This window comes from Balearica regulorum, chromosome 1 (genome assembly GCF_011004875.1).
Source record: "Balearica regulorum gibbericeps isolate bBalReg1 chromosome 1, bBalReg1.pri, whole genome shotgun sequence".
Lineage (NCBI taxonomy): Eukaryota > Metazoa > Chordata > Aves > Gruiformes > Gruidae > Balearica > Balearica regulorum.
This window is the reverse complement of record NC_046184.1, coordinates 66,913,327-66,939,424: the sequence shown is the minus strand read 5'-3', so window position 1 is coordinate 66,939,424 and position 26,098 is coordinate 66,913,327. Positions and strand designations below refer to the sequence as shown.

At 36.5% G+C, this 26,098-nt stretch overlaps 1 protein-coding gene across 1 annotated transcript in view; it reads right to left on the bottom strand.

The window, feature by feature from the left end:
* The window catches only part of IPO8 (importin 8), a 47,393-nt gene that overhangs the window by 1,901 nt on the left and 19,394 nt on the right, over positions 1–26,098 (bottom strand). The window contains exons 9-23 of the mRNA XM_075756223.1: positions 24,472–24,606; positions 23,516–23,615; positions 21,761–21,837; positions 20,376–20,492; positions 17,695–17,784; positions 16,840–17,005; positions 16,082–16,242; positions 15,518–15,643; positions 13,656–13,722; positions 12,832–12,957; positions 12,238–12,335; positions 11,114–11,209; positions 9,418–9,638; positions 2,207–2,412; positions 499–738 (exon numbers count right to left, since the gene is read on the bottom strand). Coding sequence (XP_075612338.1) covers positions 499–738; positions 2,207–2,412; positions 9,418–9,638; positions 11,114–11,209; positions 12,238–12,335; positions 12,832–12,957; positions 13,656–13,722; positions 15,518–15,643; positions 16,082–16,242; positions 16,840–17,005; positions 17,695–17,784; positions 20,376–20,492; positions 21,761–21,837; positions 23,516–23,615; positions 24,472–24,606 — 2,026 coding nt within the window. The remainder of the gene's footprint in view (positions 1–498; positions 739–2,206; positions 2,413–9,417; positions 9,639–11,113; positions 11,210–12,237; positions 12,336–12,831; positions 12,958–13,655; positions 13,723–15,517; positions 15,644–16,081; positions 16,243–16,839; positions 17,006–17,694; positions 17,785–20,375; positions 20,493–21,760; positions 21,838–23,515; positions 23,616–24,471; positions 24,607–26,098) is intronic.

The window sequence follows — 26,098 nt, the reverse complement described above, 5'->3', positions numbered from 1 at the left end:
ACTGTAATAGAGGCAATTCATTTTGGGGAACTTAATTACATCCTCTGCTTTCTGAAACAGAAAGTTAACCATGTGGCCAATATTCATGGACAACGATGAAGTGAATCTTTTAATTTAAAACTTGTATCAAAACTAAAAGCAACAGGATTAGTCAAACTGGGAAGGAAGAAAATTATTTCTCCATTATGATTTTAACATCTAGAAAGTGACAAATATTTCTATATATAGGAGTCCCTCTAGTGACCGAGTCCCACTTATTCAGGCTGTGATGGAAAAGTTCTGAAAGAGAACATGAAGAGAATTAATCTCTGGTTGTACTTAGTACCATTTTTTTTTGCAGTACTTGTAAATCAAAAAATCTTAGGACTAACATTTTCGAGTCTCAATAATCTAAATTATTACTTGTAACAAAGAAAAGGGTTTTTCTCAGTGGTGACCATAAACATCTCCAAACTATTTCATCATGTTGTATCATTGTGCCAATTAGCAAACACATACCTAAAAGTGCTTGTGTAAAAAACTGGTATTCATCAACACCATTTTCAAGGTCAAGAGGTGTGCTGAACCCTTCAAGAGCAGTCTCTTCCAATGCATCTTCATCCCAGTCATCATCATCATCATCATCTTCATCCTCTTCCTCTCCACCTCCACCACCACCACCACCTCCTCCTCCACCATGGTTTTCTTGCATCGCCTGGCTCACTTCATTTGTCTCCTCCTCATCACTCGGTATCTCTTCTGATGTGTTTTGTAAAACAAAGTTTAAAAAGTGTAAGGAAAAATGATTTATGAATGAAGAACAATTAATAAATCTAGGTTTTGGCTGGAAAGGGGACCCTCTGTTAACACCCTTCCCCCAAAATCTTAGAAGAATTGGGAAAATGAAGCTGTTAAATGTTTCCTATGTTCAAGATCAGTCAAACTTTTGTTTCTAAGCACACCTGGGGAATATGAAACTGGCAGCATTTTTCTTCTTTCATTTATGCAGCCATTGTGCAATAATAGGATCCAAAATTTTTGAGGAAATGTGTCTTTGACAAAGTGTTCCATCGCTGTGCTTTTTAAATTACAAACAAACAGAGACTTGCATAGACTTCACAAATTGACACAAAACAAAGAGAAAACCAGATGTAGACCAAATGTCTGCCTGCTATTCTTCAGAGTGCTCCTTTATTTGAACAAACTTAAAAGAGTATCTTTCGCTTAGCTTTACCTTCCATTCCCCTTATGAAACAACTATTATATTCTGAATTAAATGCAACTCCAACATGCAATTCTCAACACTGCTATTTCTTACTTAAGGAAAATTATTTCTGACTTATAATCAAGATTAAAAAAAAAAGTCCCCTCCAATTCCAACCCTTCAGCTCTTCCTGTGTTAACAGTTTAGAAAGAATAATGATGACTGTATCTGCAACAAGCAGAAGCACTGAATCACAGGACAGAGATTTGAAAATTACTGTGCTGTTTCCATACTGTATTTCCATGCATTGAGAATAATTCTGTGATTCCATTACAGAACAATCATGGGTGAAATCTGAGTGGATTACATTATCTGCTTACATCCAATCTAATTTTCAGATTTTTAAATCATCTGTCTCGTGTTCCAAGTCAAATACAGTCACACATATCTGCCTGCAATGCTGTGTAAAATTCACGCCCCACAATTCCCTCCACAAGGTATTCTTTCATGTTTTTTTCTTTTCTGTCAGACACACCAGTAAGAGGTCTGTCTGCTCCAGGAACCTCAGTTGTCTCAAACTCCACTTTACAAATCACTTTCCATTTGGACAAAGAAGACTTGCTAGGATTTCCTTCAAAGTTCACCAGAACAGGTCTTTCAAATAGCTGGGTACTAGAAACAGCTTCTTTCCAGGAATTGAGAATATAACCAGTGCAGTCCTGGCAAACTCCTGCTGCCTATGTGAGAAGACAGAGCACATTCACAACCCAGAAGAGTGGGCCTGCAAGTTTTATTGTTACTCTTACACCAATACTACCCTTTCACAAAGTGTTAGCTGTTATATATTGAAACCTTTTGATTACATTTTGGGAGGAAAAATCAATTCCTAAGATGTTCTTTCAAGCACCCAGTAAGCCTAGCTATTTTCAGCAGACTAATGAGTCTTAAAAATGAACTGCAATTTCTTACCCCCTTTAAATTAAATCCAGACAAAATCCACAATGTGAAAAGGGGAGATTTTACCATTATCTTCTGCAACGTGTTTTTCGTCTTTAGCATGATCCTCATGTTCTGTGAGTTCTCGTGAGGCGCAAACTTGTTTTAAGCCCAGGAAGAGGAGGAGGATTGAAGGCACAATCTGGGCAGCCACAGCATCCACTGCAGGCGGTCGGTTCTGCAATTCCATTAGGATGCTCAGTCCTATTATACACATCTTTCTGTCATGGAGTCTGAAACAACACACACTCATTAGACAAAAAACAGATTTTCACTGCAAGGAAATGTATGTAGAGAGGATTAAAGTCCTGGTGCTTGACGTGGCAGAAGACAGAGACAATGTCACAGAGACTACATTCAAAGTCTGTTTGAAGCTCCTTTGTTCTGATTGCAAGTTCCCCACTGGAAAGTACTTGTCCAATAGCAATTAAATACCTTTCAGGCACTGGTCAAATTCCTGGAACAACTGTTTCTGATTACCAAATGCAAAGTTTGTAATGCTAAATAAATATTGTTTAATAATTATGTAGCATATCTTGTCTTTAATAAAGCATTTGATACAGATTATCATCATTAAATAGGATGGAAAATTAATTTGCCTTGGCTTCCATAGCAGTACTGTTGCAGGGATTGAAATTAGCAAAAAGACTATTAGTGAAAATTAATGACAAGCAGGAATGCACTGAATTGTAGGGTGCTTTTATGGAGTGCCACAGGGCTAGCTGTATTTAAGAGTCCATCAGAATGGCTGTATTATACACCCAATTTCTGACACTAACGTGAGACACATTGCTAACTCCAGTGAAAGCAGGGAAATAATTCCACCATATCAAGAATAATTGGCAGTACACTCAAACAGGGAACTTGCAAATGAGTAGACCTCAAGTAAAACAAATGAACGATATATAATTGAAGGGAAAGAAAATGAAATTAGTAGCACAAAGATTTTTATGTTACCATAGCCAGGAAACTAGGTAAGAGCCTATGCTCTTAAAAATAAGAATTGATTTTTACTTCCAGAAATAGAAGTTATTTGCAAACAAGACAGGGAAAAATTCTTCTACTGCCTCTGCAGATACTCTTTGGTTCTCCTTTACTGCAAATGCCAGCAGTATTCAACTCTTCTCTAACGTTATGGCATTTTGCTATTAAGAGCTTGAGAGGAGCTTGTTTTGTTTGAACTGTTCAAGTTGATGCTGGCAGCTTCTGTGCAAGCCTTCTGCAGCACAGCTTCCAGCAAGAAGCTTCAGTAAGATCTACAGAAACCAAGCAAACCTCCAGAGCTGACAGAAAATGGCCATCCTCCAGAGTCTCGGTAGATACTTCCATTACTGAATCAGTTTTACTCTGGAAGGAAGAGGATACAAGCTGAGAGAGAAGAAACTAACAAGATGCGTGCCACAGACTGCAATAAAGATTACAGGGGAAGAGCCAGCTCAATCCACCACTTCAAAAATTGCTAAAGAAATACAATTTTTAAAGTGCTTACAAAGATTAGCAAAGGTCACCAAAGATCCCATCTAACCTGCTACTGAACTATAATATTCTTGAAGATCATGTATTACAGCTTTCTGAACTTTACATGTACTTAAGGCTTGGGATCTGGAGGGATTTCATTACACCTCCCATGTTATTAGTCCTGTTAGGGCTTAGTGAAGTGACTCCATTCTCAGAGTAGTTGACAATAACAATAAATTATATATGACCATGAGCAACATTATGATCACAGAAGATCTTCCAAGAAAAACAAAGTCAACTAGCATATCAAACGACACACTTTGTCATGTTTGGTTTGGCTGCTCCATTACACGTGTTGAAAAATGTACCAAAATGCAAGTAGGCAAAGAGCGTCATTCCATCACTGCTAACTGCAATACTTTCTTTTCAGAAGGAATGGGGCACAAAAGAGGGCATACAAACCAACCGAGAAAACTGAGTCAGGGGAACAAGGTCTGCTTTCACAAAAAGAAATTAAACCCCTTACTCCTGTCAGTTTATTTATGTTGAAAACAAGCTCATCGCCATTTGCTCTCATGCCAACACTGTGAAAACCAAAATCCTAGCTAAAGATGATGCCACCTATGAATGAAGCATAGCTTTTGGGGAGAGTTGTCCTTACTGCAAGTACAAAAGGAAGGAACTTTCTCTACCTCCTCTCTCTGCCAGCACCTTCATCCAAGTTTGACCAAAGCTCTATAATCTATCCACAAGATTCCTACCCCGCATCTTCACACTGGGAAGCCATGAAATTTCTTTAAGCCCCAAATGTATCGTGAAGCAATTTCAGTGTACATGCACCAGAGTAGTTAATGACACTTAGCACTACCTTTTATAATACATTTGAAAAAGCTACCGTTACACAATGCCATTTGCAAAATGCAACATAGTAAAAAGTAAAAAAAAAAAAAAAAAAAAAAAATCTTAGTAATTAGTGGTTTAGCTTCATGGTAAATTATCTTTTCTGGGCAGCAAATGAAAGTGCAAGAACCAAGCACTGCTGTTTAAAAAGGAGTCATCATTAGGAAGCAGCCCAAATAGAAAAAAAAAGACAGCATATTTGTCATGCTCCATTTTCAAGCTTCTAAACAGAGAAGTTGTAAGAATGAACACATGTCTTCAGAATATGCATGTTATTAGAAGGCCCAGCAGGACAGCAAAAATCCAGGCATCAAGCCATCTTTAGTGAACTTGAGCCAGAAGGAGACTTCTTTCTTCCACCTGCCAGCAGAGACAAACAACAGGACAAGCATCCGCCTTGCCTAAGTTCAGCATTCTGCTACGCCCCAGCTATATCAAGTACCCACAGGAGTGAACAAGCAAAACAGTGGTTTGTTTATGTCATTTACATATTTTCGTAATGGCAATGCATGGTTTCAGGACCATTCCTTTGCTATCACAAGGCTCATTATTTCAGCACCCTTCTGTCTGCATGAGGGAGCCTGGACACAATTCTCCTTAGGGCTTTGTGCTTTGAGATCTGTACTTACCTGCTCAGCAGCACACAATAGTCCTCCCTAACAATCACAGACTCTGCTTGCTCCCTCCAGAGTGTATCAAGCCTGGAGTGCTAAACATGCAACACATGGCAGTGCAATGCCCAACTCCTAGGCAAGTCTATTTTTAACAAGCTGTGTGTGGTCTTCATAATCTGCAGGACCTTTTCTTGGTAATACACTTCCTTCCAATACAGGACAAAAAGATCTAAGAATCTTTTGTATTTTAAACTGAGCTGAAATGATTTCAAAAGGAAATCACTAAGCCTTTCCTTTACTGGTTTGCTGTGCTCCTTTATGTGAGGATCAAGTTGCTTTCTATTACATCAATCCAGTCCCTGGGCAAACTGCAAATAATTAGCCATTTCCTTCTAGTTGCGAAGTTGGAACCAACTCTGTTTTCCTGTATAAGGTGGGGGATTTTATATACAACTCTGAGAAAAATAGGATTTCTAACTATTTAAACTCCTATCAAATAAATGCCCCATTCAGCTTCTAAAAAAAAAATAAATTATTTATTTAGATTTTCCTTTCACCCCAGTTTCTACAGAAGAATTTTTAGTATAACTGTAAGTCAAGCAGAAGTCTCACCTAAATTTCAGGCTGCCAGGGGTAATGGTGGAAAGCAGTAAGGAACAAATGTTTCTACAAATGGCTTTTCAGTCCCTGGCCCTTATTCAATTTTAAGTTACTGTAGAAAATATTTAGAAATAAATAAATACAATGTACTGTGGTACATGGGCATCATGGGCACACATCCACAGATGTGTAACATCCACAATGATATACTGGATTTATGCGTAGTTATACAATGAGTTCTGAGATCTCCTTGCCTGGATAATTTTTTAACATTCCAAATTTCTAATCAGTTTTAAATAGTTTTCATATTTTTAATAACATGGAAGAACAGATACTTATCTTACTGTAACTGCTTCCCCACCACCACCTCCAATATGTATTATTCTCACAGATTCCATCTCATGCGTTCACAAGTGCTGCTCAAGAAATACTGCATGCTTTTGGCAAACACCATCGGCTCCAGCCTGAGAGCATGCAGACACACACAACACTACTGCTGGCAGAGCAGGATCCACAGGTACTAGGACTTCACAGGAGCATAAGAAGAACAGAGGGGTGTGAGATTTATGCGGATCAAGCATCTTAAAGAGCCACTGTTACCAGTAAGCCATAGATTTCCTGCATGGCTGACAAAGACATGGCAGTAAGATTCACCTGGTCCTTCACACCTGGAGGTGGATCTACTCTGACCTTCTCCAATTTCTCTAGGATCTGTGAGTCTTCCCACTGATTTGACTTTAAGCCTAAAGCTGCCTCTCCCTGGAAAGCAACCCAACTATAAACCAAAGCAGCTGGTGAGAAAAAGGACTGCACTGCTGTCTTCACTGAGGAAGACATGAAGTCTGCAGGGGTGGACCCAAAGAAGGGTTTCAAGAAAGCCAGATTTTGTTTGCATTTGTGTCTTTTCCTGTTCAGTTAGGCCTCGGAGTATCTGGCTGCTGTTCAGATGATGACCCTTACTACCCTTACTGAAACCAATGGTCTTCTAGAAGCAGTGCTGTCCTGCGGGAAAGGGAGGAAGTCCCTTACATCACATCACAGTGCCTGACAAGCAGTACTACAGCAAAAACATTACACCTGCAAGCCACACACTGAGGAGGCATCACTGAAGGAAGAAAGATTTTTAGATTTAAGCAATATTACAGATATTTATTTCACTGCTGGTAGCAGCAGATCAAAGAGATACATTTTAATCTGTTGCTGTTCAAGTGCAGAGTCTGAGCAGAATGGAGCATCATGATCTCATGTTTCATTTTCATAGGCTTTGTCAACTTTTTCCTCAGCTCTGAAGAATTTAGTGGAACAGTAGTTGCAGTAGCTGATACTTTTTGAAAAGCAACACAAAAGACCTGAAAGTTAAGCTGTAGCTCACAGGAGTACTTGAGGTTGGAGCCTAGTCAGATCTGCAGCATTCTTCCCCTCTGGAGCTGACTAGTTTCTCACTGAATGCTCTAGGATGAACTGTTTAAGGCTATAAATCTCTTTCATTTTTTATTTCTTTTTAAAAAGGAATGACAAGTTTACCACCTATAGGGAATATCTTCTTTCATACTGTCTCTGTATGTGTTCAGTATTTGATATGCAGTAGGAAAAGTGACAGCACAAAGAGCTGAATCTCAAAAACTTTGCTTCAGTCATAAAAAAAAAGATCAGTACATGGAAATCCTAAAAAGTCTTGCTCTTCTCTAAAGTCAGTAGATATAAAACTAATTTAGTAATTAACAATATTATTACCACAAGGTGTGGGAGAGGTAGACTTAAAGGTGCCCTTTTTCAGCCACTGGCACTCCAAAAGAAATGAGGGACATTGGGTCCTTTATGCTTTCTTTGTCACCATCTCAAGTAACCCCTCTAATTGATGTGTATTTAAGATATAGAAAGTACTGTAGACATTTTGTATACACAGCAGGTACAAGAAGTCAGAATGCTTGTGATAATATGAACTGTCCAGTTTTGTTATAATGAAGAAGAAATTTTTTCCCCACTTTTTATCTATTTAATTTAGTACTTTTAATTTTGTTTTCTTCAAGGAGAGACTGCTATGGTCATACCTGCAAATACAGACATGAACCTGCACAAAGCCTGGACATGCCAAAGCAGGCAATTTCTCTGGTATCTTCAAGTGGTTTTCATTCTAGTAAAATAGACAGAATTAACGTGCAGACCTGAAATAAGGTAGTCTATGCTGCAAACTACTGCGCTGTCATCCTCATCCCACTAAACCATGTACTTAGGACAGAGGAGGGATGAAAACAATTTTTACTCTGTACATTTGATATGTGTTTTAAAAATACTACAAAGGACGTGCTGAGAGCAAAACCCGCATATACCAGTTGGTCATTGATGGGCTGGGAGTCACTGTTTTATTGCAGTTATGAAAAAGGTAACGCAGCGCTATAATGCACCACACAGTTCTAAATTCAAGATGGACACTGAGGCAATAATGCAGCTATACCAAGATGGCATATAATTCTGTTCAAGAAAGATTAACTCAAATAAGAATTGGTATGGAGAAAAGCTATTTGGATGACTGGGGAGTGGAGAAACCATCTTATAAGAAGCGCCCCAGAGACTTGTTTAGAATTGGAAAGGCAAGACTGTACCAATAAAAAACAGGTAGGAGAAGAATGACAATCTATAATAAGGTCTGCATCTACGGGTCAGGAGCTGCCTGCGTTGGCCCATGCTTGTGCATGGCATGACTCCTAGCAAGCTGACACTTCACTTTGTTGACTGTGCAAAGAGAAGACACGTTCTAAACCTATCTGTACATCTGCAGCCAGATGTCAGCCTCCAATGACAAAAGGTAATTCGTAGCAGGAAGGTGAGAGGAAGCTGTTAACTACATCTGACTGTCTGCCCTTAAGTGGATTTGAATCTCACAGTCAGTCGCTACATCTCCGCTGAGAGGCAAGCACTAACCATCGAGCACTGGACTTCACATCTGCCCAGCATCACGTGCATGCTTAGCTATGCGATGACAGGCTGTGTCCACCTTCATTTAATTTACAACTGTTCAGCTTCTCCCCAAGTGCACACTAGCGCAGTGTACACACATGTTCAAGGGAGGTCGGAATGAATTTTAAGTTCAGGAGTATGCTAAACAGCCAGCACATCAATAACAATAATAATAATAAATAAGCAAAGTTAATCATGAACAACTCACAGGGATTAAAATCAGAATGTGGGATTCATTGGACAGAATAATGCTTTTTCAACATTAAATGGAGCAGTTAAAAATACTTTATAAATTATAGAACAGAAAATTCATATACACTGCATTTCAGAAAAAAGGTTAACATCTCACTGAAATCCTGCTGGTCAGCTCTGAATACTTCCCTCAATGCATGCTGGACCATCTCTTGGAGAAGCAGATAGTTTGTGATTAAGGCCCTTAAAAGAATTCTGAAATATGATCATGTATTGTACCCTTGTATCCTCACAACACAGAAAATTCAGCATGTAGCTCAACAGACTCAGAAAAGTTACATGGACACAGGTCACCTTTACTGGCATCACAGCAATTAGACCTGGTGTGGATTACTGTTATTTAGACTAACCAAGGAATAAGAACTCTCTGGTCAACATGACTAGGGACACAAACAGAAGTGAACAAAAAAAAATCAAAACCATGGACTTTTAAAAGAAAAAAAACACAATACTTGCCCAAGAAAACAATCTGTGTCATTCATCCACTGGTTTATGAACTGTGCAGTGATGGGCTCAGGATTGTGTGGAAATCTGATGTTCTCTAAGGTGTGCAGAAGTAGGTCAGGATTGTAGTAGAGTGCGGCTATGGCAACCTGAAGACACATGGTACGAAGCTCGCTTGTTTTAACTCCTCTAGTTAACCGCTCCAGAACAGCCTCCACAAAGAGTGGAATACACTGGGCATATAAATATAAAGGAGGAAAAAACCAAAATCAAACAACAACAGACAGGCATTACACATGTTGCCAGATGATACAAATCTTAAAATACTTTTATCAGAATTGATCTCCAGAGTTAACTGAAGTCCAGGTATAACCTAGAAATGCATTCTATTCACTTCCTAGTATAAATGCATTTTAAGCCTCTGATTACATGCTTATAAATCTTCCTGAAACCAGCTATTCTCTGAGCTAAAAATTGCCAATGTTATTCTCTACACGGAGGAGAATATTTGGGGCCATTTGGTGGAATTTGTTCTAGCGTGTATAAAGATTTAGAAAAGAACTTAAAGACATTCTCATCTTTGAATAAAGATATTCAAGGATTTCCAAACTAACAGACATTAAAAATGAAATGACCTAAATCTGCAAGAAAAATAAAAGTTTTTCCTAATAAATGTAAAGTGATGTTAAATTTCTTAAAAAAGTTTGAAATGAGAAAGTTAATTTAGATAAAAGCAAGTATGCACAAATTTCTACACAATGAAATAAACATCTACATATATTTCAATGTGCAGGTTTATGCTTTATAATTATTTGGGGAGCATTAGGAATGTTTTAGTTTATGAGTTTCAGTTCAGTGTGCAACCATTTTAATTCACAGAGTCGTGGAGCACAATTAAGCCTTCCACCACAAACTTATTTCAATGCAAATGCATACAATTCTCTTTAATCTCTTCCAGATTTCTTTAAAAAAACAAAATCTTTTGGGGAACATTTTTATCTTCAATTACTTCAGACTTACATTAGTAAAGTTGTATTAGTTTCAGTGAAATTAACTGAAAATTTATCACTGAAGTCCATGGATTGCACTGTGGCAACATCAAACATTATATGTTAAAGTAAATTAAGCTGGAGCGCTATGTAAAACAGAAGACCATTAGAATTTAGCCCTTAATAGGAAAAAGACTACTATCTAAAAGTGTGTTCTAAGAAACTTTGGAAAATTGTGATAATGTTTTTCCCAGCAATTACAATCCAGCCACACCAAAAATTCTTCATTTCCAGATGCACTGAGCAGTTCAAAATATTGAAAAGAACAAAGTTCATACTGCTTGAAGAAACAGCTTCAGTAGTTGGATATGTATAGTTAACCTCTCAGCCCCAATAGTTTTAACAATATGTGTTTTGCATCAAAAGGGAAATTCGATTAGGAGAAAGCAAAAAAAGACAATCCTGCACATTATATGATACCCTTACTGTTCAGTCTATATACATTTTCCCGTCATGCCTGCTAATCTCAAAAAAACCCCACCAAACCCCCAAACCTCAACCATAAAACTCTCCTGAGCTCATTTACTTCTTTCTGTATTTCTCTCCATTCCTACACTTTACATTTCCCTCAAATTCTCTATTTCCAACTGCTTTTCGCAGGAATCATACACTTGTCATTGGAAACCAGTAAAATAGAAAACTTGTTCAATATGTATCACCTGGTCAATACCCCGTCCTTTGCATTGAAGAACAATTACTTCTAGGAGTTTGGCTGCATGGCACTCTGCATCTTCTCCTGCATCTCCTGTTAATACCTAACAACCAGAATGACAATGTAGTTTATCAGCATTCATCACTGACAGCTTTGAAAGGAAGTGCTCCTGTACCTGCATACATCAAAAAACCTCTACATGGCATATATACATCTATTCATGCTATATTTTGTAAGGAATTAAGACACATTAAAAATCACCTCTACGGGACATAAACAAGGATAAGTGTTTAAAGATTAATTTAAAAATGTGGAAGACATTGCTATCGTTCTTTATGAATGTTAGTATTCTTTATATGTCACTGCTTCCCCCTTTTTTAAAGGAAATGTTACTTATAAGAATCATTGATGTTTTCCACATTCTGTTTCCATTTTTTTACCTCAGTTCTAACAGACACTGGCAGATTAACAGCCTGGCAAAGTGAAGTCCTATCTCTGGGCTAGTTTCTGATTCAAAACAGATGTATGCAATCACTCTATGTATATGCGCATATATGTGAAACTGACTGCTGCTCAGCACGTTTTAACCCTATAGTCAGTGTCAATCAAACCTGACAAAGATGCAGAATTCCCAAATACATTCAATCTCTATAAGTTTCTTAAAAATAAGCAGGTAGCTGGATGCCTAACTCTCTATATTGCCCCAAATCAGAGAAAGATTGCAGTGTGATCTCACACTTTATTATACATGAGAGAATCAGCATAAAAGAGAAACATTATAAATGTAGGAAGAACTTCAAATGAGCTTGCACGTTAGCTGACAACTAGAGAATCCAATCGCAAGATACACAACCCAAGGAAATCAGGCTTCATTAATTCCTCTACTTACCAAAATAGCTGTTCATAGAAGAGAGTCAAGACGAACAACAACTTTCTCCCACACAGATTTGTGCATGTAATTTTTTGAAAAGCATATCACTTTAAAAAGTGTGAAGGTGCTATGTGTACTCGGAACTGAGCCGAGACCAAGTTTCATTTAATTCTGAAATAACTGGCCACCACCTGGTCACTCCGCTAATCTGACTGTTAAGTACCAGTGACAAGCGCAACAGTAAGAATCAGAAGCCTTACCTTTTTACACATGGAGTAAATGATTTCTAAATGCTTTGGGTTAGACAGTAAAGTATCAGTGTCAATGGTCACATAATTATGCAAGAGAGGCATCATATCTGCAGAACAGGGAGAGTGAAAGAGAAAAAAATTACAAACTAATCCACACAAGTGCTAATCAGTGATGCTGTAGTCCTGTAATGGAATTAATTAGCTCAGATTCTTGGATACTGTTGGAAATTCAAACTCTGCAAAGTCTATTCTAGCAGAATTCTTCATAAAGTGCACCATGCAGGGTGCATTCTCAGAAGAGAAAATAGAATAAGACTACATTTTAATTAATTAATTTGTATTTTCACATTAACTTTGTGTATTTCAGCTTTCTTTGAGTTCAGGACCTCCTACAATAACTGATCACACTGACAGATTTGAACATGCTTCTCCTACTTAAATATGCTCCTGTTATACTCCCACACTAAACAGACGGTCAAAGCATGACTCAAATACATGATCATTTTAAACCAAGCCACTAAATGGAAGCGACCCTTATTAAGGTGGCTTTTAGAGATGAATTCCCAAACAGTGGAAACATCAATAGAACAGAAGTGATGATACCTGCAAAGTACTCAAAGCAATCCTGCTGGAACACTTCATATAAAACACCTAAAAGCTGCCACATTTGAGGTGAAATCATCTGGCATGTCAAGCTGTAGGCCAAGGAGAGAATTTCTTCGTAAAACTCTGGAAATGAGAAACAATTTGAAATAGGGTGCTTTTAAAAATAAATTTAGCTTGCAAATACCTTGAAATCTGAAACCAAGCCCCGAGTCATATAACAACTAGAAGACAGTAAGTAGTAACTAAACCAATACGTAGAAAAATAATACAAACTGGAAAAGATTCTTTTAGATAGGCCTTATGCTGGCTATAGTTAGAACAATATGCATAGTTTTTCATCATAAATACACAACAAAAAAATATATTACCAGCACATCAAAGACATCGCTTCTAAATGATTTACTGAAAAATATTTTTATTTTCTCAAGCTTTGTTTACTCTTCAGGGCCTTATCACAAATCTGTGTAGCTCTTCAGTGCAGGGTACTGATAAAGCAGTAATTTAATCGCAGACCATGTCCATAAAATACTAATGTAATTGTAGTAGTTGTCCTTTAACACAGCTAGCTAGAACTACAATCAGAACTGCACATTCTGCTTGTGAGTCTGACCTCCAAAACACAATAACCAGCCTGACTAATGAACAAGAAGAGATCAGAAGAAACAAATCATAACTGAAAATTAACATAATTTTTTCTTTAAAGAAGCACACACACAAAAAAGATGAAGTTCTGTTCAGGAAGATAGTATTGTTTGCAATAATTAAGATTTTTTAATGTAAAAACATGTAATGTTTTTCTAAAAATTATCTCTAAAACATACCTATAACGTGTTTCTGCAAAACGAGGCCAATGATCTGTAAACAAATGCTCTCGAGCTGTTGAGTTATCTGAAATAAAAACATAAAGCAGTTTATTTAAAAACTTAGAAATACAGAAATTCAATCAATGTATTTGACTAACTCAGCTTGAGAAGTTCTTCAAAGTAAAATGGCTTTTATCACTTTTTAAATGCTGCATTAATGATCACAACATTATGAAATAAGGTCTCACTGATGGAAGTACTCAAACTTTCAATAAACAGTATTGCTTTAAAACTTGTCACAGCATTTTTCTTTATTTTAAATAAAATCTTATTTTATGGTTATTCTACAGATCCTATCAAAAACTGTATTTGTTGTCCTGTCTGGATATAAAGTAACACTGTACTCAGTTTTTGAGATAAAGCCTCTATTCTGAAGTAGAAGGGGTTAAAAGGAAGAACAGAAGAGATGCTTTTGCCTCCGGTCTACGGAGAACTTCCCAGAGTAGGCTCAGCAAGAGGAACACATGCAAAAACTGGGAGCACACAACTGTGTTGAAGTTGGGATTCAGCCTTGCCATGTTGGACAGAGACTACATTTACGAATTAAACTAAATTACAAGGAGAACTATACTGCCACATTATAAGTCTAATTAAAACCAGCAAATACAGACATTCCATGTTATTACCACAGGTCACTCATTGCAGACATAATCTTGCAGGATGTCAGGCTTTCTGGGCTTGTTCTAGCAAAGGGATTAAGTATGTGATCACAGATTCATCCACTTACCTTCAGACACTTGACTCAAAAGTCATCATCCCCTAGACTCTCTCCATACTTAATGATGGATGAAAGGGAAAGGAATTTCTAAAGAGTTTTCAGCCTCATGTATCATTTCTATATCATTTATATCACTTCTAAAATGATTTAAGATCCTGAGATGAAGAGCACTCTGCACAATATTTTAGTTTGTGCTTCACACAACAGAAAAACAAGTTGCTAAGTTTATACCAAAAATACCTCAACCCCAAAGGTTTTCCTAGGCTAAAACCTGAAGATCCACTTCAGACTATCATTCCTGATTCTCAGCTTAGCTACCAGATTTCATTTTAGCTTTCAATAGATGCAAGGGGTTCTTGCAAAGGAACGAAAGATGTTTTGAAATTCAAAGGAACACAATGGTCTTACAAGAAAATAATTAGTATTTTAATTAATATATTTTTAAATTATAAGCTTCATAAAAAGATTTCACGCTTGCAATGAAACTTTTTCATTGTAAATCAAGGAAGCAAAACAATCTAGGACAAAGCACTTTAATGCCAACTGAGCTTAAAGTTACTGACTGACTTTGTCTCTCTGGTCAGTCACTGAACTCCTTCCTACCTCAGTCAGACCAGGTGGTATGAGCAGAAAGAATCTCTTTCTTCCCTGAATATGTGAAATGTAGACTTAGATTGCACCACAACTAGGAGACCAATTCTTAGGAATTCTATCCAAGGAATGGCTGGGTAAACAACAAAATATGAGTCACCATTGTAAAAAAAATCAGCCTTATACAAAGTATTTCTCCCTAAAATGTATTTTAACAGTCTGTAATACAATTACCCGATGAAGTGTTTACCAGAATAAGGGCTAAGGATTTTATCCTCAGGATATAAATTCCCATCAAGGTTGAGAGCTAAACAATTAAGAAATCACAAAAGTAAACCGGGCTTCAAATTCAAATTTGTCAGAGATCACTTGGTACTAATTCACCATCCTACTATAGTAAATGCACATTCATGTCAACTCAAGCGATGCAACAAACACATATGTGCTTGTTGTCATGAATGGAAGACATGAGGGAACAGCAGGAGAAAAGACATATGAAAGAAAATCTCACCTCCTTGTGATCTTCCACAACTGTCAGGATAGTGTCAATTGTGTGCAAGATGCCCATGGCCATAACTGTTTTGTCCTCTACTTCCTCATATTCCTCACTCTGAAGTACTTTACCAAATATTTCAGCCTGTGAAAAACACCAACTTGACACTCAAGAGCAAACTCACATTTCTAATTTGTCATGCATAACCAAGACAGCTAATGCAACAGCAGCAACGCCTTATCTGTAAGAGCTGTCAGCATTGAAAAATATGCTCCTTGTTTTTCAAAGGGGAATATAGAAAATTAAAAACTCCTCTTTTTTTGAGAAGTCTGGCTATGTTAAGTAATTTTAAATGTTAAATAGTAAGAGCTTGGCTCATTAAAACCAGTAACAAAATTCACTATCTTTGAAAAACCTACAAGTTTTAAAGATGCTTCATAAAGAAAAAAATAATATTGTGAATACTATAGGTGGACCTTTATAAAGATTACTTTGAACAGCGTGCGCTTCAAAGTTCCTTAAATGTTTACTGAACTAGGCATGTACTTCTGACTGGACTGTTACTTTACTACTGTCCCTTACCAGGTGTTGAGTCATGTCAACGGCGATGGTAGCAACTTCCTGACTGTACTCACAGATCATCTTCTGGATTACGTTAGTAAGATCATCGTTTTCCGTCTCTCTAACAATATGCAAGAGCTCTTGCATAACTGGCCTTACATAAGGCTTCACATATTCCTTGGCTAAAAAAACAATTGAAATTAGGTGAAAACAACTACCTGTAAACAGAATTACACAGTACCTCAAAACTACTAGGTAACTGACTACTCTTGAACAAAATAATTTTTTAAAGTTTAATTTGCAAAAAAAAACCAAACCACCAAATAAACCAAAAAACCTACCCAAGGCACTTTTACAGCCCATAACTAGTAGACTAACAAAGTAAATGAGTTGTACATTTACCACATTCAGTACTGAAACATCATCTACAACAAAAATCCACTGTTCTGGGGGAATACATGCCCTCCTACATAGGCAACATTCATTCTTAAACATACACACTATTTCACTTCACTAAAGAAAAACAAAGACAGGTGCTATTTACTTTATTAAAAGAAATATATGGATTCTAACTTCCTTTGTGCAGAGAGCTGTCAGAATTCTGGGATGTATATAGTAACTAATGAGCAAATGAAGCTCTCTAAACATGATGAAATGTTCCAAAAATCTATGTCTTTAAATGGTAGAAATGTTTAGATAAATCTGCACCAACCTCCTCATCTCCACAAAAAAAATAAAATACAATCAGTGTATACAATTGATGAATCAGTGTGGCATACCTTGCTCTTGGTTGCTTATTAACGTCTGAAGAGCTATAGCTGCTTCTACTTTGACAGGCATTTCCTTATCATCAATCAGGCTCTTCTTTGCCAACTCTACTGCATTCCTCAAGTTTAGCTCATTGTGAAATTTCAAAGCACTGAATGAATGAAGTACCCAACAGGACTGCATGACAAAAAGAAATGAAAGTTAGTGACTACTGAACTTTTTAGCATGTTTTTAGCTGACTCAAAACCAATGCTAACTATCTCTCTGTCTGCATGTACTACTTTTTTTTTTCCTTAATTATGGTGTATTCATATAGTAACACATAACAGTTTTTGCACTCAAGCAGTTCTTTATTTTCCTTTCCCAAATTCCAGTAAATTCAGTATGCACATAATTGGCATTCATTGTTTTGGTCCTTCTGGGGGAAAAAAAAAATCAGAACAGAAATTAAAGAAAATTAACTGTTTGTTTACGACTGATATGGGCACATAGAGATTTTCTTCAAGCTACACTCAAACTGACATTATCTGCTCTGTGGGAATCCTACCTATTCTTCACAGCCATCCAAGTGCTCTAGTTAGTGACATCTGCTAATGAAAAATGGTCACAAAAGGGCCACAACCACTGCTCAAATTCTCCAGTCTGATCAAAGAGGTAAAGAATAATATAACACAGACTTTCCATCAGTTCATTTAACTGAAAATTCATTTTTTAAATCAAAATGCTGAAAAATTACTGCACAAGGTCATTATTTGAAATTTTACTATGTATTTGCTTTATTTCTTTCATTAACAGTCAGAATGAAGTCAAACTGCAAAGGAAAGAATCATGGCAAATAGTGAAATTGATATAACTGGTGAACTTACTCTAGCTCTGAGGTACCCCAGGTTAGACATGAACAATGGAAATACATGATTCTGTAACATCAGCTCCATTTGATCCTTGAAGACACTCTTCTGTTGGTGTAAATAAAAATTAACTTTGGAGACCATTCATTTCACATACTTAATTCTAGTCAGTAATCCATTTCAACTACGAACCATGGAAATACAATGACTTGTCCATGTAATAAAGGTATTCTCTCACGAAGATATCTGGACATCGTACCTCGAGCTGAACAAAACTCAGAAGCATAGCAAGTTCAAAGCCAGGTAAGTGAAAGAACTGTATATAAAATATTCAACTCTACGTTACTCATTACAATATTGTAAACTGGAATTTTCATTTTCTTTAAGGCAATTGATTCCAGCGATTTTTCTTAAAAATTAATTACGATAAATAACCTAGTACCTCCACTCTACCTACAAAGGAGTACATACATAGCTGAAGACCAATATCAGCTTAGTATGAAATAGATCTGAGTTTCAAATGACCTACTGTTACTATAAGCATCAAAACAAATTATTTCACACACTACAATAGTAACTCACATCGTTTTTTCATGTTTATTAATGAACTAAGATAACGCCTTTGTGATAGAAATCTCTTTGGCTGGAGAAGGATATTCACTGAATATTATCCCTCATTATTCCAACCTTACTAAATCCCAAGATATTGACAGGAAGCCAGGACCACCAGCATGGAGACCTGGGACTTTCCTAACACCTATAGCCCCAGGATACTAGAAAAGATACATGCTGGGGACTATGTTACCAGCTAAAGGAAGGATTCAGTGGCTAAGATAGGAAGATGGTGAAAGGGAACATTCAATACAAAATGTATCTTAGGTGATCACACTTCTACTTCACTAATGCATACATCATTTTCTCAGGGAGGCAGATGAAGAACTAAGCAGAGAAAAAAAAACAGAGAAGGGAAAAGAATTTTCTCTTGTGCACACAATCAGAGGTTTGCATGCACTAAACTGGCGCCACTGTGGCGATCCAGGTGGCTAAGGCAAGGTCATTGCATCTACGAGCTCCTTACAATCTCTATCTCAGTCAGCTCATAGGCCAGAAAGCACTTATAAATCGAGTATTCTATGCAGAAATAGTTCATGGAATTTTTCAATCTGCCAAATCCCAAACACAAATCCCAAATTCACAGTTGAGAAAAGTCTGCAGTGTTTGGGGATTATTATTCTTTTATAAAGTATATTATAACCTCATGTTTCAAGACTGAAAATTTCAAATAGAATCATAGAATCATAGAATGGTCTGGGTTGGAAGGGACCTCAAAGATCATCTAGTTCCAACTCCCCTGCCATGGGCAGGGACACCCTCCACTAGACCACGTTGCCCAAAGCCTCATCCAACCTGGCCTTGAACACTTCCAGGGAGGGGGCATCCACAGCTTCTCTGGGCAACCTGTTCCAGTGCCTCACCATCCTCCTAGTGAAGAATTTCTTCCTTATATCTAACGTAAATCTACCCTCTTTCAGTTTAAAGCCATTACCCCTTGTCCTATCACTACATGCCCTTGTCAACAGTCCCTCTCCAGCTTTCATAGGAGCAGTATACTGGAATAAATCCCTTTTTCCCTCTCAGGACAGAGATAAATGCATTTAGAAGCCGTCAGTCAAGATGAAAGGCTCCTCACAATACATACAATGTCTTCCTCTTTCACTGCTATACTACCAGTAGAAGGGAGGGCATTTACAATGCAACACAATCTACAAAAATTCTGCAAAAGTTACTCATGTTTCAGGATTTCAGATCAGATCGTGGACTGGTACATTAGTAAAAAGTAGATGTTATATGTTGGCAAGATGTGCCTTGTAATGAAGACACATCCTGCACAGAGAGACAACTACAGAAAGTAAAATAAATTACTTTAAAAAGGAAGCCTCCAGCACAAGGCCGCCACTCTCATGCTAACTGTGCTGACTTTTTGGTAGTTACTTTTGACATGGAGAGAGGGTACACTTTGGATTCCACCATCTACAAAAGCGTAAGGCAAACTGTAATCAAGATTACATTACAAAACAACAGTGTGGCTTAAATGTGTATTCAAATTCCAGAAAAATACTCAGAATTCTGTAGATACTGTCTATAAAGAATGGAGGAAGGATAAAAGCTCTGTGCTCTTTCCAGTTATTTTCAAAACTCCCAACTGGCTGATGAAATAAGACTTAAAGCCACACATTGTAGGGTAAGAAAGCTGGAAAGCTAGACAAAACATTCCTGCAACATGTTAAGTGAACATTTTTCTGGACCCAGAAGAAGCCCACAATAGTGCAGGCTGTTAGGGAGTTTGCTAAAGAATCATAGGCAATGTTATTGATGGAATGCATGTTTGCTTTTTTAAAACCTTTCAATTTTACTAGTAAAGCAGGGGAGGACCAAGGGACTGTTCTGTAGCAAACAAAAAGAGCTTTGGAGAAACTTGAGAAGAAAAATCTGCCAATAAATGGGAATATAACAAACAGGAAAGAATGGTAATATTTTTAAAGAAAAACCCTCAGATTCTTACTGCACTGTGCAATCTCTCTACAGACTTTATAAATATGGCTAAAGGTTAGCCATACTTTATAAGCTAAGACTTTTTTATTGGAAATGGCAGTTGATAATAAGAATTACCAACCTTTTTCAAGTCTTTACCCACTTACCTTCAGTAAAATATCTGCTAGGGATCCTATAACATGCAAAGCTCCATCTTTTTTCCTTGGATCAATGTTTGGCTCTGTAAGAATCTGGTAGCAATATGCCATCATTTTTGGTAATACCTATACAAGATAGAAAACACACAACCTCCTTTTGTCAAATTATTTTAATAGCATTAAGTTAAAAAATTCATATGATATTTTTAAGTAGAAATTTCATCTTGGCCAAAGCAACTGTGAGGTACTATGTGTAGCATCTTTCCATAGTTAAAATTTAGAAGGTTTCTTTTTCAACTTTTCAGCCAAACTTGTCAAAATTAAATGAATCTCCCTGAAATTTCACATCAGCAATAGTAAATAAGGTATTTTTGGTGTCTTGAGGCAAATTACAAAAGGTCATGAGAAGGCAAGAGGCTCAAACAGTACCTCACCCATTTTTTTTCCCTTAACTTCTCTCCCGGCTTGTCTCACATATATATAAATACGTATGCGTGTGCACATGTATGTATGAACATATGCATATTCAAGGACAGCTTGGACTAAAACCTCATAAAGTTATATTAATCTATTGATTTTGGCAATAACTTCTAAAGTTGACTAGACTTGGAAAGGTTTCTTGGCAAAACCAATTGTTTAATGTCACTTCCACACCCATTATGTGCTTTTCAGATATTACAACATTTTGACAATTTCAGTACAAATTATGAAAATGAGGAGGTCAGCGGGCAAGCACTGTTTTGACAATAAAGAAGTGAAAGGTCATAGGCTATTGCACCTGACATAAAGACTATGCTCTTCTCTGAAAATCCATCTGGAAACAGCTCTCCGTGTTTACTGGATGCTAAAATGGTACGCAGAAAAAAGTTCAGCGTTTTCAGCAAACTGACATATGCTTTCCATGGCTTGGCACTTTTGCACTGATCACTGTAAGTATAGAAAGATCTACAGAAAAGTTAGGTCCTCATTTAAAGAGCAGCTATATGAAACTGGTTTCATTCTTGCTAATTTCATTGCTGTCAACAGGACTTTAAATAGCATCAGTGAAAATTAATAAGGATCAGGTTCATTTTTTCCCCTGCTACAGTTTGGGAATCTCACAACAGCCATGACAGAGGCTGCTTATAAAACTGGGAAAATACTAGTAGATGTATTCCAACTCAGTTCATATCCGGCAGGTTAATTTTAAAGCTGCACAAGGAATCCATTTATTTATTTATTTATTCACATATATTTTCATTCTCCCCAAATTGATAGCACTCAGCCAGGAAAGTGTTTGACTATGTATTAGCAAGTAGATTTTTCAAGACTAGCTTTCTGTAGCATCTTCGAATTTAACGTAAAATAACATTATTAAGAAAACTTAAAATCATTAAAAACCACTAGTTCCATACCTCTTTTCTCTTCTTTGCAGCAGTATAAAGGAGATTCTGTGCTGCTGTTGTAGTGGATGCATAATCCTCAAATACATCTAACAAATTTTAAAAAAATAAAAAGAAATTGTTCCTTTTCTGAATGACACAATAATAATTTTTTTATACATCATCTTGTTTGTGGGATATCACAAAAGCAGGGTGAATATGTAACTTCAAAACTATAGACACCGTTGTCTTCATTAAAGAGCCAGACTCAAGTTTATGTCATATAGCTTATGAAAGCATTTACTTCTTGTCTTCCAAATCTACTGACCTCTCATCATTCCCTTTATTAGGAATGCATTAGTTATTCATTAATTCTTTTGAGACGATGTATTTAAGGGATGAAAAATTCTGGCTTTTTGTAAATTAAAACCACTATAGGAAGAACAATACATTCCAGTACCATCTGTATACCATATGTACACAATTTTGGCTTGATTTTATTAAAACCTCATGGAAAACTTTTTGTTATGTAAAATGGACTTGGATCTGGGGTAGTTTTAAATCTGATGAAAGTTGAAGCTTTTTAGCTTCATTTATTACAAGTAAACCTCCTTTAATCATATTGAAAATATAATTTATATCTTGAAATAAAAACCTGTGCTGCCAAACATGTTCTAATCCAAACATCCCTACAGAAATTGAAATTAAATAAAAAGTTCTAAAAAGGTAATCTTAAAATGTGGTTAAAATTACACACTAACTTTTCCTGAGAACTTGAAGATAAAACATGATTAAGAAATACTACCAGATCACTGGAATTCTTTTTCCAAACCCAAATGTGCCTCACTGAAGTTCAATTTAATGTCCTTTCATGCTTGTTTTTTTTTACCTTCCACAATACAGTTTAAATCTGTATTTAAATCTGACTCAGCTACACACAAAAATAGGCTTCACTAGTTTCACAGAAAGAACTGAATTCATATACCAAAAATCAGCAACATATTTGTACCCCAGTGATCAACACTATATCGTGATTAATTTTTTGGTTAACAACTCTCCTAGGTTTTTTTTTTTATTATTATTATTCTATGAACATGTAAATTCTGTTTTCACATATGCTAATCCCCAATCAACTAATTAAAAATTCCCAAATGCTACATATCTCTGTGGTGACTGGCTTGCTGGAATTTTCCAGCTAAAATTGCTGTATTTTTAAAGTACCCTTCTCTTTTTCAATGACATGACTCTTTTAATAAAAGTAATTATTCATAATATGGTCCTATGTGATATGCCTAAGATTTTGCACTGTGTCTTCTGAAAGAATACATATATCTAATTATCTTATAATTTAGTAATAATAATTGGCAAAAAAAGCCTGAAGACATTAACAATTTCCAATTGGGAAAGAGCAAGTCAGGCCTCTTCTGGTCAAAGTGAGAGCTGCAAGAACTTGCAGACAGCTGGCACATCTGCTATTCAGGATTCTGAAACTGGCATTAAAAAATGAGCAAGTCAGTCCATTTGGGCTGCACTGGGCCCATGTGAAGTAGAAAAAAAAAGTTAAGAGAATCATTTAGTTTAAAGCTACCAGCCAAATGGCCAAAACTCGCGTGATCTACCTTCTTCTTTTAACTACAGATTGGTGAGATTTAAGAAACAAATTTTCTTTCCCCTATTGTTCAGAACACTGGTGAAGACCCAGATGTTACAGGGGCCATGATGTTAATTGGGATTATAGTGTACAGTTATGAGGAAAGCAGAAAATAAATGCTAAATACAAACATTTACCAAATTTCATGCGGATGTATTCATATGGATCCTCCTGCCAGAGCTCTTCATCCTCATCTTTGTAGCACATTAGAGAGAATATCACTTCTTCTGTTATACTCTAATATTAGAGAAGTCAAATACACATAAGTACACATAAAATCAAAGTCCAGCACAGCTTCTCTCCACTATGCACTAATTTACTAGACCTACTTTTCTGAAAAGTAAAATTCTTCTAACCAGTCCTCTTTTATTTTGGCTAACAGGAATAAACTTACAATATACATACTTGCCTTTTGCAACAGTCCCAGACAGCAGGAATTATATAAACTAACAGTATAATAATACAGTACCATGCACAAAATATACTTCAAGACACAGTCTATAAACAGCAGAACATTGCATTCTGCAGAAGGATCTCACCAATGCAACACCTAACATGAGAATGGATTTCAGAGTCCCTCGTCTTAACAGTCATGGGATTAACCAACTACAACAGGGGAGCTTATGATATGAAAAAATAAAAGCATGAAAATCATTTTTCACTTGTTCTTAGTTCACTTATAATACATGTCCTTAAAACAGTGTTCAGTTCCTCCTAGTTCACGTTCTCTTTGCTCACTATCTTTGCACTACAATCAGTTACGAATTTCCAAATCTACAGACAATTCTGAACACTAGCAATTAATAAAAGCCAGAACATTATGACTGTCTGGCAGACTTAAAAAATAAAAATAAAGATCTTATGGAACAGAATCTTTGAGTTAACAATATCTACAATAAGAGGTAGTTAGTCATAATACTGAAAAAACCCCCAGATTTGTGTAGAAATGCTATTTTTTGCCCAGATCGATTGCTGCATAAAAGATTCATGAAACCTTGTTTCAAACTGCAAAACTGGTGAGTTTTTTCTTTTGTTTTGTTTTTTAATCACTCTGATGACATGCAGTGTTTATGACTGAGTTTTATGCACTGACCTGTATGTGTGGCTTCATTTGCTTCCATGTTACAGAGTGAATAACCCCTTGGTTCAGATAATTTAACGTTTGCTGAAGAACACGTGGCGCAACATAGTCTTTTTGCCTGTACTGGTCTAAGATTCTTAAGAGAACCTAAAGAAATGACAAATTGATATTTTTAAATGAAGACTGAAAATTCTTACTCATGCATAGACATGCAGTGCACCTCTTCAGTGAATGTACGTGGACAGATTCATTACTTCTACAGCAGGGGTTCTAGTGTTAGTAATCACTGTAATACCTTTGATCCTAAAATCAGAAATAATTTAAATATTAAGGATCTAATCCTGCAAGCATTTATGTACATGCTTACCTTTACTACTAGCCCCACCGTGTGATCACTTGTGATTGTAAACCAAAGATATACTTCAGTATTCACAGGCTCACAGTTTACACAGGCCTCAGCAAAATTTGGAATAGGTAAGGAAAAGGCACAGTGAGATTTTCAAACTGGTTGGCTTCTAAATCTGTTAGTGGTGTCTGTGTTCATTTTTTAAGGACAGGCCCATAAAGAAGAGAAATTACTTTGAAAGAACAGAGATAAGAATAGAATAAGCTAGAAAAGAAAAATAGGTTAGCACCTAAATCTCTGAATCAGAAGAGATGCAAAACCCTGAACTTCAATATCTGTTGGAATCATCAGATAGCATCACCTAGCATGCTATCACAAACTCTATCACACAATGCTTCCTTCATATAAAGGCTTGCTCTACCAAGAAAAACCTACAGTACAAAGCACTGATCTGCACTAATGGCAGATAACTAGTAATAAGTGTAAAGAATTGGCATGTATGTGAATAACAATAACAGTCAAGGGCAGTGCATAACAAAATATTGAGTCATACATTTTCAGAAGGACAGTTCTGCTTCATAATTCTCACAACACTATAATAAATCTTATTTTAAACATAAGTCCTTCCTTAGGAGTACTAAGCCTGATCCTAAGTCTTTTATACAATATGCTCCTTGGGGAAGAATTGCCTATACCTCATACAGACTCTAGCATGATGTCAGCACTTAACAACTGATGAATAAGTAATGAACGCTTAGTAATGTAATATTCACAATAGAGTTCTTACTAACTTTGCAAGGAAACGTGACAAATCAGCATTTAAGAGCCAGAAATAGAAGAAATGTGCAGATTGTCCAGTCCATTTATCTTGAAAGCGAAACTGCTCCCTCTACTACATAGCCTAATCTCTTAACAGACAAATTTTAAGTACTTCAAATGACAACTGCCCAGGGAAGTCTATTTTTTCACTCAGCAGTTAAACATTGCAAGGAGTTTAGAATAGATATTAGACTGTTTTCCTTTTCGTTTAATGCTTACAGCCTTACAAGAACCATTCCTCTCTTTAGTTCTTAAGATTTACATATTTACACAGAATTAATGTGCTGACAGATAAACTACTCTGTTGTCAAACTGGGTGGAGAAAAGTAATTTTGTTTTGCAGCCAATCCTGGTATTTTGAAATCTAGTTTAAATTTGACATCAAGTGACAACAACAGCCTGGCACCCTGCATCCAAGACACAGGAAATTTAAACTGTAAGAAGCCTGCAGATGCCATGTCAGGGGTATTTCAT